The following is a 15285-nucleotide window of genomic DNA, read 5'->3' as shown; positions in this document are numbered from 1 at the left end:
TGAGTGATTCTAGCAGTCTCCTGGCTTCTCTTCTGGTTTAAAAAACAATACTTTTTAGAGTTAAAGTACGAGGTCCCTAACTTTTGCTGGAAACCGCATGCATTGTGAAGTGTAGGTAGTAAAAATATTGTATATTTTTTCACAGAATTATGGGGACAATTAATAGTTGACATCTTTAAAATGAAAGCATCATTATGCATTAAATTTTTTTATTTTATCTAATATGTGAATTATTGATGTATCTACCAAAATGTTGGCAGTTCTGTGTCAGCCTTTAACATTTAACGAGGGAAGCAAGACAGAGCCACTATTCCCAGATAGCTAGCAGAAAGATCTGTTTTGTGCAGAGAACTTTTGATGTTTACTCATGCCTTAAGAATCGAGGATGGAAACTTTTATATTACACTAGAGGTATGTGTTACTTTTTCGTTTTAACCTAATGCTCTTCATGTGATAATTTTGTACTGTGATACTCCCTACTTACTAAAACATTCCTCTGTTTAAGAGTTACTTAGCAATATTTTGACAAGTAATATCAAATGTTATAAGGTTACACTTTTATACATTTTTTCTAGTTTGCTATGTTTTATCTTTGCTATATTTATGGCCAGGATTCACAATAATTTAACACTGATTTTGTTTTAATAGGTACTTTTCCTTGTCACGCTCTTCAGGCTAGTTTAGGAGAACATTTTAGTCATTACATTTGGGTTCTCCAGGAGTTTTCTACAGGGAACATCAGTGAAGTTGGACAGTGGTTCTATATTTTAAAGGCCTGCCTAGTGATAAGGTGAAAGCCGAGTGAGCGCACAGAATATATCAAACTTTCTCACTGAACGTCTAATTTCTGGGCATAGAATTGAAAAAGAAATCAATTATTTCCATTTGTAGTTATATCATTTTTAACATTTTTCTCAGAAAAATATAGTCAGATTTGGTGACTAGGCCTTCACATGTTCTTTCTTTTTAACAGGAAAAGAACTAGGTCTGTGTACACATATATATGTATAAACATGTATAACTATGCCCATATATATTTAATGATTTCTCTATCCACCTGCCTTATATAAAGCACAGAGTACACAGCAACTGTTTGAAAACTTCTTTTCCCGGTTATCTTGGTCTATTTGTATAAACTGCTCAATTGCTTCCATAAAGTGCCTCTAGCCATAAGGGACTCATTTGCATAAACGGATGCAGATTTTTGTCTTCCGTGAAGGAAAACTTGAAGCGTCTCTTAATAGTTTTCCCTCCTTTCCCTTGTTGCAGTATCCAGCTGCGCTGATGAACCTGGGAGCCATCCTGCACCTCAACGGCAGACTCCACAAGGCTGAGGCCAACTACCTGCGGGCCCTGCGGCTCAAGCCCGATGACGTCATCACGCAGTCCAATCTTCGGAAACTGTGGAATATCATGGAAAAGCAAGGCCTAAAGACTTCTAAGACCTGATCGGAGGCCATTGCCGCGTCCTCCGTTTTTAAAAGCTGGTTTCGTTAACAAACAAAACTTCCCAGCAGGGCTATGATGACTCGTGTTAGACTTCAAGACCATAGACCAAGGTCACCGAGGGCAACTGCCACTTCTGGGAGATTCCACTCTGTTGTTGGCGCAGCTGTTAACACCAAAAAAGGGAAGCATTGAACATTCTTGATGGATATAGTTGTCACCCATAGACTGTAAACCCAAGCCCTTAAGACCGGATCTGTTGGCATTCTTAAAAAACACACACACACAAACGGGGAGAGTCTGAGTTACAGATTTTGTTCACCTTCAAAAGCTGGTTTTAACATGATTTTGTTCCTTAATCACTGTGAGAGGGAGTGAGGCGTCCATTCAGCCACGGCAAGCATAGCAGGTCAAGGGTTCCTAGAGAGCGGGGGCGGGGGGAGGGGGGGAGAGCTGGACTGCCAGTGACGGCCTGCTTTCCTCAGGCTGCAGCTTTCCTCTGTTTACCCATTTCTAAAGCTTCTTAGAAAACGTTTTTGTTGTTGTCGCTGTTTCGGTAAATACTGTCTTTCAGCATCTGTAGTAATTTCCTGACCTCCACAGCATTTGATGACTTGGGAGCATCGTTGGATTTTGGGGTTCTAAAAAGAGTACGGAGAGAGAGCAGGGCTACCCACACTTCACATGGGTTTTAGAAGCGGGACTTCCACGGGCCCTTTTATTTCAAAGTCACAGCCCGACTGCCTAGTCGGATTCACTGTCATTGTTCCTACTGTTACTCTTCCGTCCATTCTGGCTCCTGGTGACTCGTGTGTTCGAGAGCAGGACCGTTTCATAGGGTTTGCTAGCCAGGCCTTCGGCAGCGCCGCTGGTTACTACCAAACTGCCATCCTTTGGGTTAGCAATTTTCTGCAACCTGCACGAGCCCCCCGGGGACTTCTGAACACGGAGCTTCATTCTGAGGCTTCTGAAATGACCTTATCAAATGGATGTTCTGGGCTAAACTGTATGCTTTCATAAGGATTAACTCCAGGGAAGTTTCTAAACTTTCCAACTGCAGTGACTAAGCAGCAGTGTAGCCAAAAGGGAAGCTTCTTGGTGCTTCCCAAATACTGCTGTTTGAAAACCAAGGCGGCCCAAGAGGAGCGGAGCATGTCATGATGGTTGCCCATGAGTTTGCATTTTGCAAAGAGTTAGTGTGGAATGCTAACCACTTTCTCATGTATTCCTAAATAGAGATGCTAATAGATTGTCAAGTAATTATTTTTATCATATTCTTATTTTGTTCTCACAAATATGTCAAAGGGCTTATTTCAAGGCAGAGTAGAGTGTAGCATAAGCCCACCTGTTTCTAGGCTTTCTGTCAAGTGTTGTTCTCACTTGAAAGCTACTCTTCCTAGCTAGTGTGGTATTTATTTTATGGCTTGTATTAGTCCCTTTAGTGATCGTATCATGAGAGTGAAACTAGGGCAGAATGCATACAGAAACATTTTGAGTCATAATCCAACTCTGTTAATAAAACTTAACTTGTAGGTCACGATTCCATTATTACGTCATCGTAGAAAGAAGCTTTCTCATACCCTGCATATTTATTTATTTATTATTCTACCGTAGCCAACTAACAAAACAGAACTTAATTCATTAAGCAAGTTCTTTGCAACATAAGTTAGTTTTCCTTGATCTTTCTCTCTCTCTCCTTTCTTTTCATATTCCACATATGTTCATCGGATAAGCAGCCCCACTGAAGCGTCGCTGGGCATGCAAATAATCTCAGTACCTTCGCTCCGTATCGTTCGTGTCTTACTATGTGTCTGAATACAGTGGGATAGCAGGTTTAAAGTAGTGTGCCTACGGCGTCAATGGTTCTGTGATGAGAGCAAATGTAGGGGGAAGGAAAAAGGATGGTCTTAATAAAAAGGTCCTCTGAAATATGCTGTTTTGTAAACATTTCATTAAAGGGCCAAAAGTACATTAAAACACTTTGTTTCCAGAGTAGTCACAACAACAACAACAACCTGTCATCAAACCAAAATAGTGGGCTAAGTCTATTTTACATTCTCTGCTGCATTGGAAATTACAAATCTAAAACAGAAATTTAATATAAATATATAAAGATAATTCAAGGTCTAACATTTATATTTATTTAAATAGTTATTGACTTAAGATGGGTCCCTGATCTTAACCTTATTTGTTGTTGTTGTTTTAATTATTTCTCTTTTCCCCCCAAATGCTTGGTTCTTCATGTGTTCACTGAGTGCTCAGTCGAGGCACTCCGTAATGGTCCAGTTCCCAAGCAGCAACGACTCCTGTGCCTGTGTCATAACATACGTGGGTCTTTACTAGCTAATTGTCCCTGACATTTTTCAATGCAAGGCCAGGCTTAGTGGCTGGCCGACTAAGGAGGGTGGACTGGGGCAGGGAGGGTTATTAAAACATGATCAAAATGTCTCCGCTCAGGGATTTATGGTGGATTATTGCAGACAGTGCTAAAAGTACAGAGCACAACACAAGTTTACTAAATTAAAATTTTATTTTTTGAGAAACTGTTATTTGTATAAATTATCAAGATTTGTAGGCTTTCCTTTTGTAGAAATAATTGTTTTATGTGCCAGAGAATTTCAATTTTGTTTTCAACAATAAAGCATTGATAACAAATATATTGTGTATGCTTTTTAAAAAAATTTTTTGCTAATGCAACAGTAATTCAGCTCTCCTAGATTCAAGCAAAATGTGAGACAGATACGCCATATTGAGAGACATTCGGGCTAATAATATGAAATCAATAATAATCATTCATTAATAACAAATAATGAGGGTTACAGATATTACTGGATATTTGATATAGAGAATTAGTGACCGCATGGTTCCTTTTGATTTTGAGATATGGGAAATTCATCTAAGAAATGCTTCATATAGGGTCATTATTGCTTCTGGAAGCTATATTATTGAGGAACCCTGGTGGCATACTGATTATGGTGGGTTGCTAGCCACGGAATCCACAGTTCAAAACCACCGACCTCTCAGAGAGAGGAAAATGAGGCTTTCTACTCCAGTAAGAGTTACAGTTTCAGGAACCCAGCAGGGAAGTTCTACCCTGCCCTATAGGGTCACTAAACGTCAAATCAACTTGATGGCAGTGAGTCGGTTTTAATAGGCTATATAGTAATGGTTAGGACGCTCTGACTCTCGGAGTCTTGTCCTAAATGAAAGCCCCGCCCAGGCCTGCTGAGAAACATAGGCGTAGCACGTTCAGCTGTCTGTTGTAGGGCGCTCGCAGACTAGGTAGTGACTAGCGAGTGGAGAAGTTTATAGTCTTGGTAAACGTATTAAATCATGATATGACTATATGAGGTTGCCTAATTTTTTTTTTTAATTATTTTTTATTTTTTAACAAATTATTGGGGCTGATACAATTCTTTTCACAGTTCATACATATACATACATCAATTGTATAAAGCACATCTGTACAGTCTTTGCCCTAATCATTTTTTTCTCCTCTTTTCTTCATTTACATTTTATTAGGGACTCCAACAACTCTTACCACAATCCATACATATACATACATCAATTGTATAAAGCACACCCATACATTCCCTGTCCCAATCATTCTCAAGGCATTTGCTCTTCACTTAAGCCCCTTGCATCAGGTCCTCTTTTTTTCCCCCCCCCTCCCTCCCTTTTCCCCCCTCCCTCATATGCCCTTGGTAATTTATACCTCGTTATTTTGTCATATCTTGCCCTATTCGGGGTCTCCCTTCCCCCCTTCTCTGCTGTCCCTCTCCCAGGGAAGAGGTCACATGTGGCTCCTTGTAATCAGTTCCCCCTTTCCAACCCACTCACCCTCCACTCTCCCAGCATCGTCCCTCACGCCCTTGGTCCTGGAGGTATCATCCACCCTGGATTCCCTGTATCTCCAACCCTCATATGTACCAGTGCACAGCCTCTGTCCTATCCAGCCCTGCAAGGTAGAATTCGGATCATGGTAGTTGGGGGGAGGAAGCATCCAGGATCTGGGGGAAAGCTGTGTTCTTCATCGATACTACCTCACACCCTAATTAACCCATCTCCTTTCCTAAGCCCCTCTATGAGGGGATCTCCATTGGCCGACACTTGGGCCTTGGGTCTCCACTCTGCACTTCCCCCTTCATTTAATAGGTTGCCTAATTACTGAAGACTGATCAAATTTACCTATGAGACTTCAAAGGCTAAACATTCTATGATGGTGTGAGTTTATGTTGTATGTTTGTACCACTTAGGAAGCCAAGACACAGAGGGGTAAATAACTTTTTCAGGTCACTGAGACCCGGCTAAGTGCATGCATCGGTGGCTACTGGGGCACCAAAAGTCTGAAGAGCAGGTTTCTAGGTCTCTTCACCTTCCCCTACCTGTTCTATCTTCCACAAATTGTTTAACTTCTATACCTCACATTTACTAGAGACAACTATAATTATTAAGGAGGCAATGTACGAAAAATAAAGTATACATCCTGAGAATTGAAAATGAGCTGAGTGGTCCTAGAGCTAAATCCTAAGTTAATTTGAGAAACATTGGGTGATTGAATGAGGACCCCAGAGGTAGTTAGTTCCAGTTGTACAAAAAAGGACTATAGAAATGTTGGTTATTAATAGGCCTTGCTGTATAGTGTGATTGCATAATTTATTTTAATTTTAAATCAAGGCAAAGTAGACTTGGACTGCACTCTGAGGCCAATCAAGCCAGGCCATATCTTTCTAGTAGGCATCTCTAGCATGTTTTGTTGAGTAGAAAACCAACAAATCTTTTAAAAAATGAAAATTGCCTTTACTATTTGCTCATATTCAACTTGGATAATGGTTTAAAATATCACTTTTTAAAAAGTGGATACTTAAAGGAGCCAAGGACTTTATCATTTGACATTTTCACTTACATAGCGGCAGCTTTCAGAGTTCTCGCTTTCAGAAAAAGAAGAGAAATGCATCTAACTTTTGGTGATTCTATTAACCAAGAAACCCAGTCCCTGAGAATAATTTAAGAGCAAAAATAATTCCAATTCATTTATATATACCTTTGGAAAGTGACTTTATACTTAATTTAATTATATCCAATACAATCAAATTGGCTTCCTACTAATTAAAACAATTTAATAAAGGGATCACTAGAAAATTTGGCTTATGCATTGGAACAACTCTGCTGTAAGAAGAACGCAAGCTACAGTGGCAATATAATTATGCTAACTCTGTTAAACCTAGCTGTAGAGTGGAGAAGGATGGATGTGTACCAGGAACGTTAGCCTTCTTGCTCTCTCGTGTTGGGTGGTCTCCCTGTAGTGTGCAATCAGAGAGGCCTTTGAGTTGCTTTCATTACATCTGGCGCTGCCCCACATACTGGCTTTTTTTTTTCTAAATGTAGAGATTTGAGATGTATTTTTCCTCCTGGAGTACTGCTGGGAGTTGAAGTTTCTTACTAATTGAAATTCCTGTGAAGTTTTTCCTGTATTTTCTCCAACATGTGCCTCAAATTCTTACATCTGCTGACTGATGTTTTTGTGTGATTTAATTTTCTGCTTCCAAAGTGTGTAGAGAAGAGCTTTTTTTTTTTAAAAAAAAAAAAAAAAAGCAAGAAAAACCTATGGATCACAGGGGAAAGATACAAACACAAAGATAGTTCAGTGAGACTATACAAAAATACCTACAAGAATCTAAGAATTCGATGTAGCATGTAAGCTGGTGTTTCGTAAAAGTTTCTGGAGATGCCAAAAAGCAATGTTGTGATAAAGAGAGACCGGTTATACCTGCAGGGGTTTGACTGTGATAGACTATTTTATCATTGAACCTTGAACGATGCATGGGTTAGGCACCAACCCTATCCTGACCTGCAAAATTGAATATCCATGTATAACTTTTTACTCCCTTAAAAGTTAGCTACTTATACCTTGCTGTTGACTGGAAGTCTTTCCAGTAAGATCAACAGCCAACTGCCACAGAGTTTGTATGTTATGTGCAGTGGTGATGCTGGAGAGCCAGAACAGGGACTTAGGGGGTTGTCTCCCCAATGCCTGCATAGAGCCACAACAAAGGGGCTGGAAAGAAATCAGGCACAATAATTAAACACTTATGGAAAGATCCAAATGGAGCAAGTGCAGGCTAGGACCACCTAAGCGCACGTGAAGCTAAGCTTGGCCACAACCCATGCACATGACATCACCCAGGTGGGCTTCAACTCAGCCAATAAAATCAACCAGTTCCCTCAACCACACCTCCCCAGCCAGTGTGGGTAAAAGTAGTTCTCTGGCAGGCCAGGCCACTTCTCTTTCAGGTGAGCTTGGTAGGCAGAGGGTGGGACTCTCTCTCGGGCATGGGCGCACATTGGTCGTTCGGTCCTGAGGTCCATCCTCAGACCTCCCCTCCCTCTTGGGCCTGGGATTTCCTGGTTCCACAAGTGTGCATCTGTGCTCCTGCTCTTGTGTTCTTTCCACGTGATTTTTCACGTGCAGCTGTGAGCTCCAGCACAGCTTCCACGCAGCCTTGTACACATTCCTGGAAAAGCCTGCTTTTGGAGACTGTAATAGCAGAAACTTTCCTTTTCCTCATAAAAATCACTTGGATTTTAACTGAGCTTCTGCCACATGAATTCTCTCAGCACCACGAAGCAAGAACCGAGGTATCCAAATCCAGAAACCTAACAGTGGGATTCAAATAATTTAACAACCAGTTCAATGCCCTAAGACTGCTTAAAGTATTTTGAAAAATGATGTACTGAAAGGTAGTTTAATATTACATAGTCAATACTTACCGCACATACTCGAGCATAAGCCTGACTACTGAAAGGCAGTTTACTCTTTCATGCAGTTAATACTTACCGTACATACTCGAGGAGAAGCCGACCAGAATATCAGCTGAGGCACCTAATGTTACCACAAAACAATGCATTAAAAATGTGCTGAAAAACCCAGCTTATAACGAGTGTATATGGTAAATATGAACAATAAAAAATGGACAGAAAACTCGATTAGAAGAATTTACAAATAATGAAAATATATCAATAACTAAAAAAGCAAAACTGTTATTTGAGATATTTCCCTATTGATTCTTGAATGGCATCCTCACTTGCGCATTTGCTTTTATCCAGTTTTCCACTGAGATTTATCCTTGGCCGGCTCTTCCTGGTGGGTGTAGGAGCTCGTGCCTTTAGAGCAGTGGTTCGCAACCTGTAGGTTGTGACCCCTCGGGGTCGAACGACCCTTTCACAGGGGTCACCCGATTCACGACAGTAGCGAAATTACAGTGATGAAGTAACAACAAAAATAATTTTCTGGTTGGGGGTCACCACCACACGAGGGACTGTACGAAAGGGTCGTGGCATGAGGAAAGCTGGGAACCGCTGCTCCAGGGGCAGGCTGTGTTTGCTATCTTAGAGACAGGAGACTTCGCCTCTCTGAACGTATGACGCTCATCTTGGGAAAACCCCTGTCCACTTCTGCCGAACTCACAGCTATCATTGTGACGCTATGTTTAGCTCTGTGAACACGTTCAGGTTTGGGGTGTCACACAAATCTGCAGTGAAATGACACCATGCCATCTTCTGGTTGTGTGGAACATTGTGGGTTATGTGTTTGCGAATGTAAATACAAGGGAATAAGAATATAGTATTTCATCAAAGGTACAACAAGTTTTATGAAATGAATAAATATGGCAAATATGGTGCCATTTAATTTGTGTACTTATGACAGGACGAACACTACGACTGGCGCTTAAAATAGACTTTTTTGCAGATGAACCTTTAAAAAGCATGCTGAATGGAAATGTGTGATTTCCACAATAGTAGCTGCCCAGACGCCCACCTTCGAGAGAACCCTGAAAACAAGTGCCCTTTGAGCCACCGCTCTCTGAACTCTGGAAAAAGTAGGTATTGTTCTCTTGAACCAGTTTACACCAGCTGAATCTCACCGCTGGTAATAGATGTATATTATAGCCCCACAGAAGCTACATTTCAATACAAAATAAAGGGTCTCTTCCACCCAACACAGAGAACGTGCCAGGGCTTCTCACCTGCTGCCATAGTAGTAGCCTCAAATTCACGCACAAAAAATAACTTTTGGTTTTTTCAAAATGATCCTTGTACTGGATTCATTTTTATTGAAATTTTAGATCACTGCATATCTCAATTTAGGGTACATATCAAGCAATCAAACATTTTCTCATCATCTTATTCATTTTCTCTGCTTCTTGAGAACACTCCCAACATTACTAGTGGCAATCTGTATGGATCCTATGGATTTATTCAAGGTTAACAACATTAAACATGCTAAAAAATACACAAGAGCTTTCAGTGATCTCATTTTACTATGAGACAGTTGTCTGGACGGATGAACTGCTCATGAAATGTTAGCCTTACATGGTGCTTTAACAAGTCACATGAAAGAAGAAAAATAAAAATCACATGTAAGGACCTACACAGTTCAAACTTGTATTGTTCAAAGATTAACTATAATTTCTGGAGTTGAAGTGGGGGATTTGATTAGGACAGAGACTGACTATCTTCAGTGATGTAATAATCAGGCAAGGCTGGACCCATATTTTATAAGTGAATAAAGAGTTAAGTAAGAGAGACTGGAAAAATATTCAACCAATTTGAAGTCTAATCAAGAAGTAGCTTTCTATGCTGATGTTGAGTGTTGAAATTTTCTCGGGCCTCCTTTGGGTATGACAGGCATGTCATGTATTTAAAAGACTCTTACCAGCCATTCTCTAAGGCAGATGGAGACAATAGATTTCGTCTCTAGTTCATTTTATAACCACTTTAAAAAATAATTTGCCATCATGTCTCCTTTACTTTAGAAGCCACAAAGCAAAATAACTCTGCTGAGACCCGGCTCTGGGTAACATAATTGAGCAGCTATATACTATAATACACATTCTCAAAAATATATTGAAAGAGAAATCAAGCAATTTAATTTGCTTCTAAAAACACTAAAGGAATTATAAAGGAATAAAGTGTTACCGTTTTCCTAGCCAGATAGGGTAGAGATGAGTTATTACCAGGAATGAGGGACTTAAAAATGTGGAAATATCCTGCTATATTTTAGTTCCAGTGTTCCATGAACTTTTTTCTAGGTGGTCACATGTGTCTGAGGCTATTGCTTTGGATTTTATGTGTTTCCCCTCCCTTGTCTCATTTAGTAAATAATGACCTTATTGCCTCTAATTTCAATTAGCATTTTAATTCTACAGACATCAATTTACTAAATTACATAAAACCAATGAATAATGTCAATAGGGTTCATTTATTTTTATGTTGCTTTAAATTAGTTATGCTGAATGACTAGACATTTTGTGTTTCCTTTATTATAGACTACTGTGCTTTAAATAGGATTTTGCCTATAATTAGGAGCTCTGGTGTCACAAAAGAGTATATATTGGACTGCTAATCATAAGGTTCACAGTTCAAACCCACTAGCTTCTTTGTTGGAGAAAGATGAGGCTTTCCATTAAGACTGACAGCCTCGCAAACACACACAGGCAGTTCCACTCTGTCCTATAGGGTCAGTGTGAGTTGGAATCAATTTGTTGACGGGTTGTTTGGTTTTGCCTCTATTATGTTGGCAAACTAAGACCTCTCACTGGAATTATATCTTTAAAGTTTGTTTTAAAAATCTTTCATAATATACCAACAAATATTCTCTGTTGCTATATAATATGTAAAATTCAATAATTTCCATCACCTTCTGAGAGAGTGCATCAAGATTACATTTCACCATAGGCCATCAAGACTCTCCAGCTTCCCTTAGCGTGTTGACCTTGGTTTTGAAGGTGTATGTCCCAGCTAAGTGGATATGCCATCTCTTCCTCTAAAACGAACCAAGGAGCTTCATTGGAGAAACTATTGTCATTTCCATTTATAGAATCACCAATTGTTTTGACAAGTACTGTATTGATTCAAGAACTTTGATTTTAAAGTGATGCTGATGATAAATGAATCTGATGGCACTGATCAAGCCGTCCCATTGTGACACCCTTCGGAGAGTAGAAGGGAATCGTAGATTGGCCGCTGCACTTCACAAGTGAGGCAGCTGTGGTTTGGGAAAGGTAAGTGACATAACTAGCTTTATACATTCACAGAGGAGCCAATGAAGCTTGTAAAATATTGAGGTGTTTGCTTGAGGTTATATCTATGAAGACTACAATACAAACCTGCTCACGTTTGTGCGGACACTATTTACAGTAGACAGCTCAACACATTTAATGCTGGGTTTTTGTATGTGTTGCACTTGTGGAAGATATCACTAATAGAACTGCTATCTGACTGAGTTCAGCCTGGAACTCTGGTTTAAGACCTGACATCTTTGTTTTATGCTACGTTCCTGGATTGTACCTCCCCTGCCACCGTTGATTTAAGTAAACTAGTACACAGCAGCATTAAAATTAATTAAACCACTTCTATAGATTCATTCCTCTCATCTGGCAACACTGCTTGGTTATTTTTTCTGGCTTAAGTACTGCGATTAAGTCAACTAAAGTTTATTTTTCTACCGCAGATCAGCACCACCTGTGAAATAGCAGCAGACCAGACCAAATTGGACACGATCCTTTCTAAAGAAATGTAGTGACGTCTTCATTTATCACCATTTACTCTCAAGTTAGTTCCCTCTCGTGGTGATCTCATGCGTGTCAGAGTATAACTGTGTCCTGTAGGGCTTTTCAACAGCTGATTTTTTAAAAGTAGAGCACTGGGTCTCTCTTTCAAAGCAGCACTGGGTGGACTGGAACTTCTGTCCTCTGGTCAGCACTTGAGTGCACTAACCATTTGTACCCCAGGACTCCCGTCTTATTTATCTGAGGGCATCCTTGGTGAAGGAGTCCTGATTGACTAGACAGTAAAGTATCCAGCTGCTTGCAGAAAGATGTGCAGCCTTGGAAACCCATGGGGGCAGGTCTGCTCTGCCGGTTGCTTTGCTGTGAGACAGTGTCTCCGTGTTTTGGTTTAACCTACATGAAATTGGAGTGTTCGGAGCGCTCTAGCTAGATGAAAGCTTTTTACAGACTGAAGAATAATTATAAAATGTGGGTCGGATGCCATTTTTTTTACAAGGTAAATACATTTGCTAAATGTTTTTGATGATTATCAGCTAATGTGTTTGTCTATCTCTCACCAACCTACTCACCTCCTCTCCCTGCTATAGACACATGCAAACACACACCCTGGAAAATTCAGCCAAAAATAGTTTGTCCATTCATTTGAACCTCTATAAGAGGAAGCCATTATGAGGAACCAGGCATGATTGTGATTAGTAGAGGAAACAAAGGGAGGCTACACTTAGTGAGTGATTTAAATCCAGACAAGGAAGAGTCACAAGCAGAGGACAGGCATTTTTAAAGACAGCATTATAAACACCTTGACATATCTCTTTTCACACTTTCCTCCGTCTGTCACAAGCAAGCTGCTGCTGAAAGTCTCCGAATCAATCCTTGTTAGAGGGCACCTTCCCGACCTTGTTCTGGGAAAGTAGCACCCCCAGAGAAAGAACAGATCTGACAAGTGGATATTTGTGACTATCCATGTTCCGCACAAGAGGAATGACCAAGTGGACATGAAGTGTCTTGATTTTAAATGTATTTTCGTCTGAAGACATCACAGTGACCAGACGATGTTGATTCCCTTCATTGAGTTCAGATGAGGTGATCACGGAACGCTCCAAGCATCCTGGCTTTCTTCTAGGGCTTTCTCTTGAATCTCTCCAGGGGATGTGGAGCCAGGCCCTGGCAGCCCTATTCACAGTACTCTTTATAGAAGTGTTTCAGCGAAGAGCTGGGTCCAGCTCTTAGATTTAAATCTTTATGGAGAATTTCAATGACTCTGTTCTTTCAATTCCAGGGAGATTTTGTTCCTGTCATAATTACTGTTTGTTGTGGTTGTTGCATATAGAGCAAATAACATTTTCCAAAATGCTTCACATCTTTTTAATTTTGTGGTTAAAAAAAACAACAACCAGTAAAATAGCTAGTAGAAACACGATGATGCTCATAGTTGAAATTCCAGAAGAGAATTCAGAGCCTCCGAATGGCCTTTGGCTTCCTCCAGATTGCATTCTGGTGTAGCCTTGATATCTGTAAGCCCAGGGCCGACACTGAGTACACGCATAGTCGCATAGTCCTTTACCCTACCCCCTTTTCATTCCACACAAGAGTTAGAAGTGTTCCCATTTGAAAAACTTCCATTCAGCACTGGAGAATGATTTCAGCTCCTTCACAATGTGGTGAGTCTCAGGGAACAGCAGAGGAGAGGCTCATTAGAGTGGAAGGCTACACGGGGTAACCAAATTAGTTATAATTCAGCACTTTGCCATTCTCCCTGTCCCCATTTACCATTCCTGAGCATTTAGCGTTAATTATTTCCATTTTAAATGATTGGAACTTTATGTTGTTGTCCAGGTGTCAGCCCAGCCCAGCCCAATTTTCCACCACCCTGTGCTGTCCCCCAGACTGGGTGAAGGCCAGGCTCCTGCAGCCTAAGGCTCTAGCCCCTGACACTGGTGTTCTTGTGTGTCCTCCCAAATCATTTATACCAAGTCTCTGTGCGGATAGCGCACTTTAAAGGTTAGATGGCAGAGTGGTTTTAATCAAATAACTTAAAATTAATATCAAACACCCCCTCCTTGTTCTTCAATTGCCCCTAGCAGAAGCTGCGAAGGGGAATTCCTCATTGATGACCTGTGTCCATGGGCTTTGCTTTAGGTGCACCACTCCCACACCCCCACCCCACCCATCCCTGCCTCCCTCCCAGAGCAGACATATGTCAACTTAGTGAAGTAGCTAGCAGAAGCATTATTATGCTCCTGTCTTGACATTCCCGTTCACCTTCATTTTCCAAGGCCTCCAGACCTTTTCCGCAGCTTGCCGAGTGGATTATCCAGGTGTTTCCCATAAAGAATGATGGTAAATTGACGGCCCCCAAACTCTGCACCACACACCACACCCCGCACCCACATGTTTTAAATCTGTGGGCAAATATCTAAAAGTGAGGAGCTTTTCAATAAAATCTGTGTTTCTGATTTTTCTTGAACAAAACATCTGGAGACCTGGGAGTACCTCTCAGCATGGCCACAGCCTAGTAGATGCTGCTCCACTGAAGTGGAGCGTCACACTCCCGAGTGGGGCCATCCCAGCCTTCCGGCTGACACTCTGTCATGGCTTCCCAGCCTCCGGAGCCATCAGGGGGACATCTCCTGCTCTCACCACAGGCCGGCCCTCCTCCAACAGGGGACTTGTTGCAGCTGCTGTGTGTGTGTGTGTATACCTGTGTATGTATCATGTCTATATTTGTGTATATGTTTTTCCTGCTATATTATCTCATAGAAACATGGGAAGTATGCAACGATATATAAATATTAAATAAATTTGCATGTTAATTTCCACAAATAAAAAGGCAGTTATACCACCTCCACCCCCAACAATAAAGCTGATAAATGAATGTATCAACAGAGGCAACACTGGGGAATATTTCCTTCCCTCTCAAGTACTTTTAACATTTTAACCCTTTCAAATAATGCCAGGTTTCTAACACGTAACTATGGGTGTTTGCCTAATGACTTTTTGCAATTCATCATGCAAAGGAAAAAAAAAGACTTCTTCCTCCTCCGCATACATTACATTCCCAGAACAAAGTTATTTTTCATATCCCTTATCTTGCAACCTTATACACTTCAGCTACATTTATACAAACAGTTTTAAATGCCACCTACCACGGAATTTAATTCTGATTGATAGAGACTGGGTCTCAACCTACAAAGATTGTGCAGCTGCTGTGGTAACAACAGAAAAAGAGATGGATGTGTTAGATCACATATTTAATCTTTAAACTCTC

At 40.7% G+C, this 15285-nt stretch overlaps 1 protein-coding gene across 1 annotated transcript in view; it reads left to right on the top strand.

The window, feature by feature from the left end:
• TMTC2 (transmembrane O-mannosyltransferase targeting cadherins 2) overlaps positions 1 to 4088 on the top strand; it is a 489624-nt gene extending 485536 nt beyond the window's left edge. The window contains exon 12 of the mRNA XM_075551215.1: positions 1270 to 4088. Coding sequence (XP_075407330.1) covers positions 1270 to 1449 — 180 coding nt within the window. The 3' untranslated portion in view covers positions 1450 to 4088. The remainder of the gene's footprint in view (positions 1 to 1269) is intronic.
• The last annotated feature ends 11197 nt before the right edge of the window (positions 4089 to 15285 follow it).

The sequence above is a fragment of the Tenrec ecaudatus genome, chromosome 6 (genome assembly GCF_050624435.1).
Source record: "Tenrec ecaudatus isolate mTenEca1 chromosome 6, mTenEca1.hap1, whole genome shotgun sequence".
NCBI classification, from domain to species: domain Eukaryota; kingdom Metazoa; phylum Chordata; class Mammalia; order Afrosoricida; family Tenrecidae; genus Tenrec; species Tenrec ecaudatus.
Note: the sequence above shows the minus strand (reverse complement) of the source record. Positions and strands in the feature narration are given on the sequence as shown.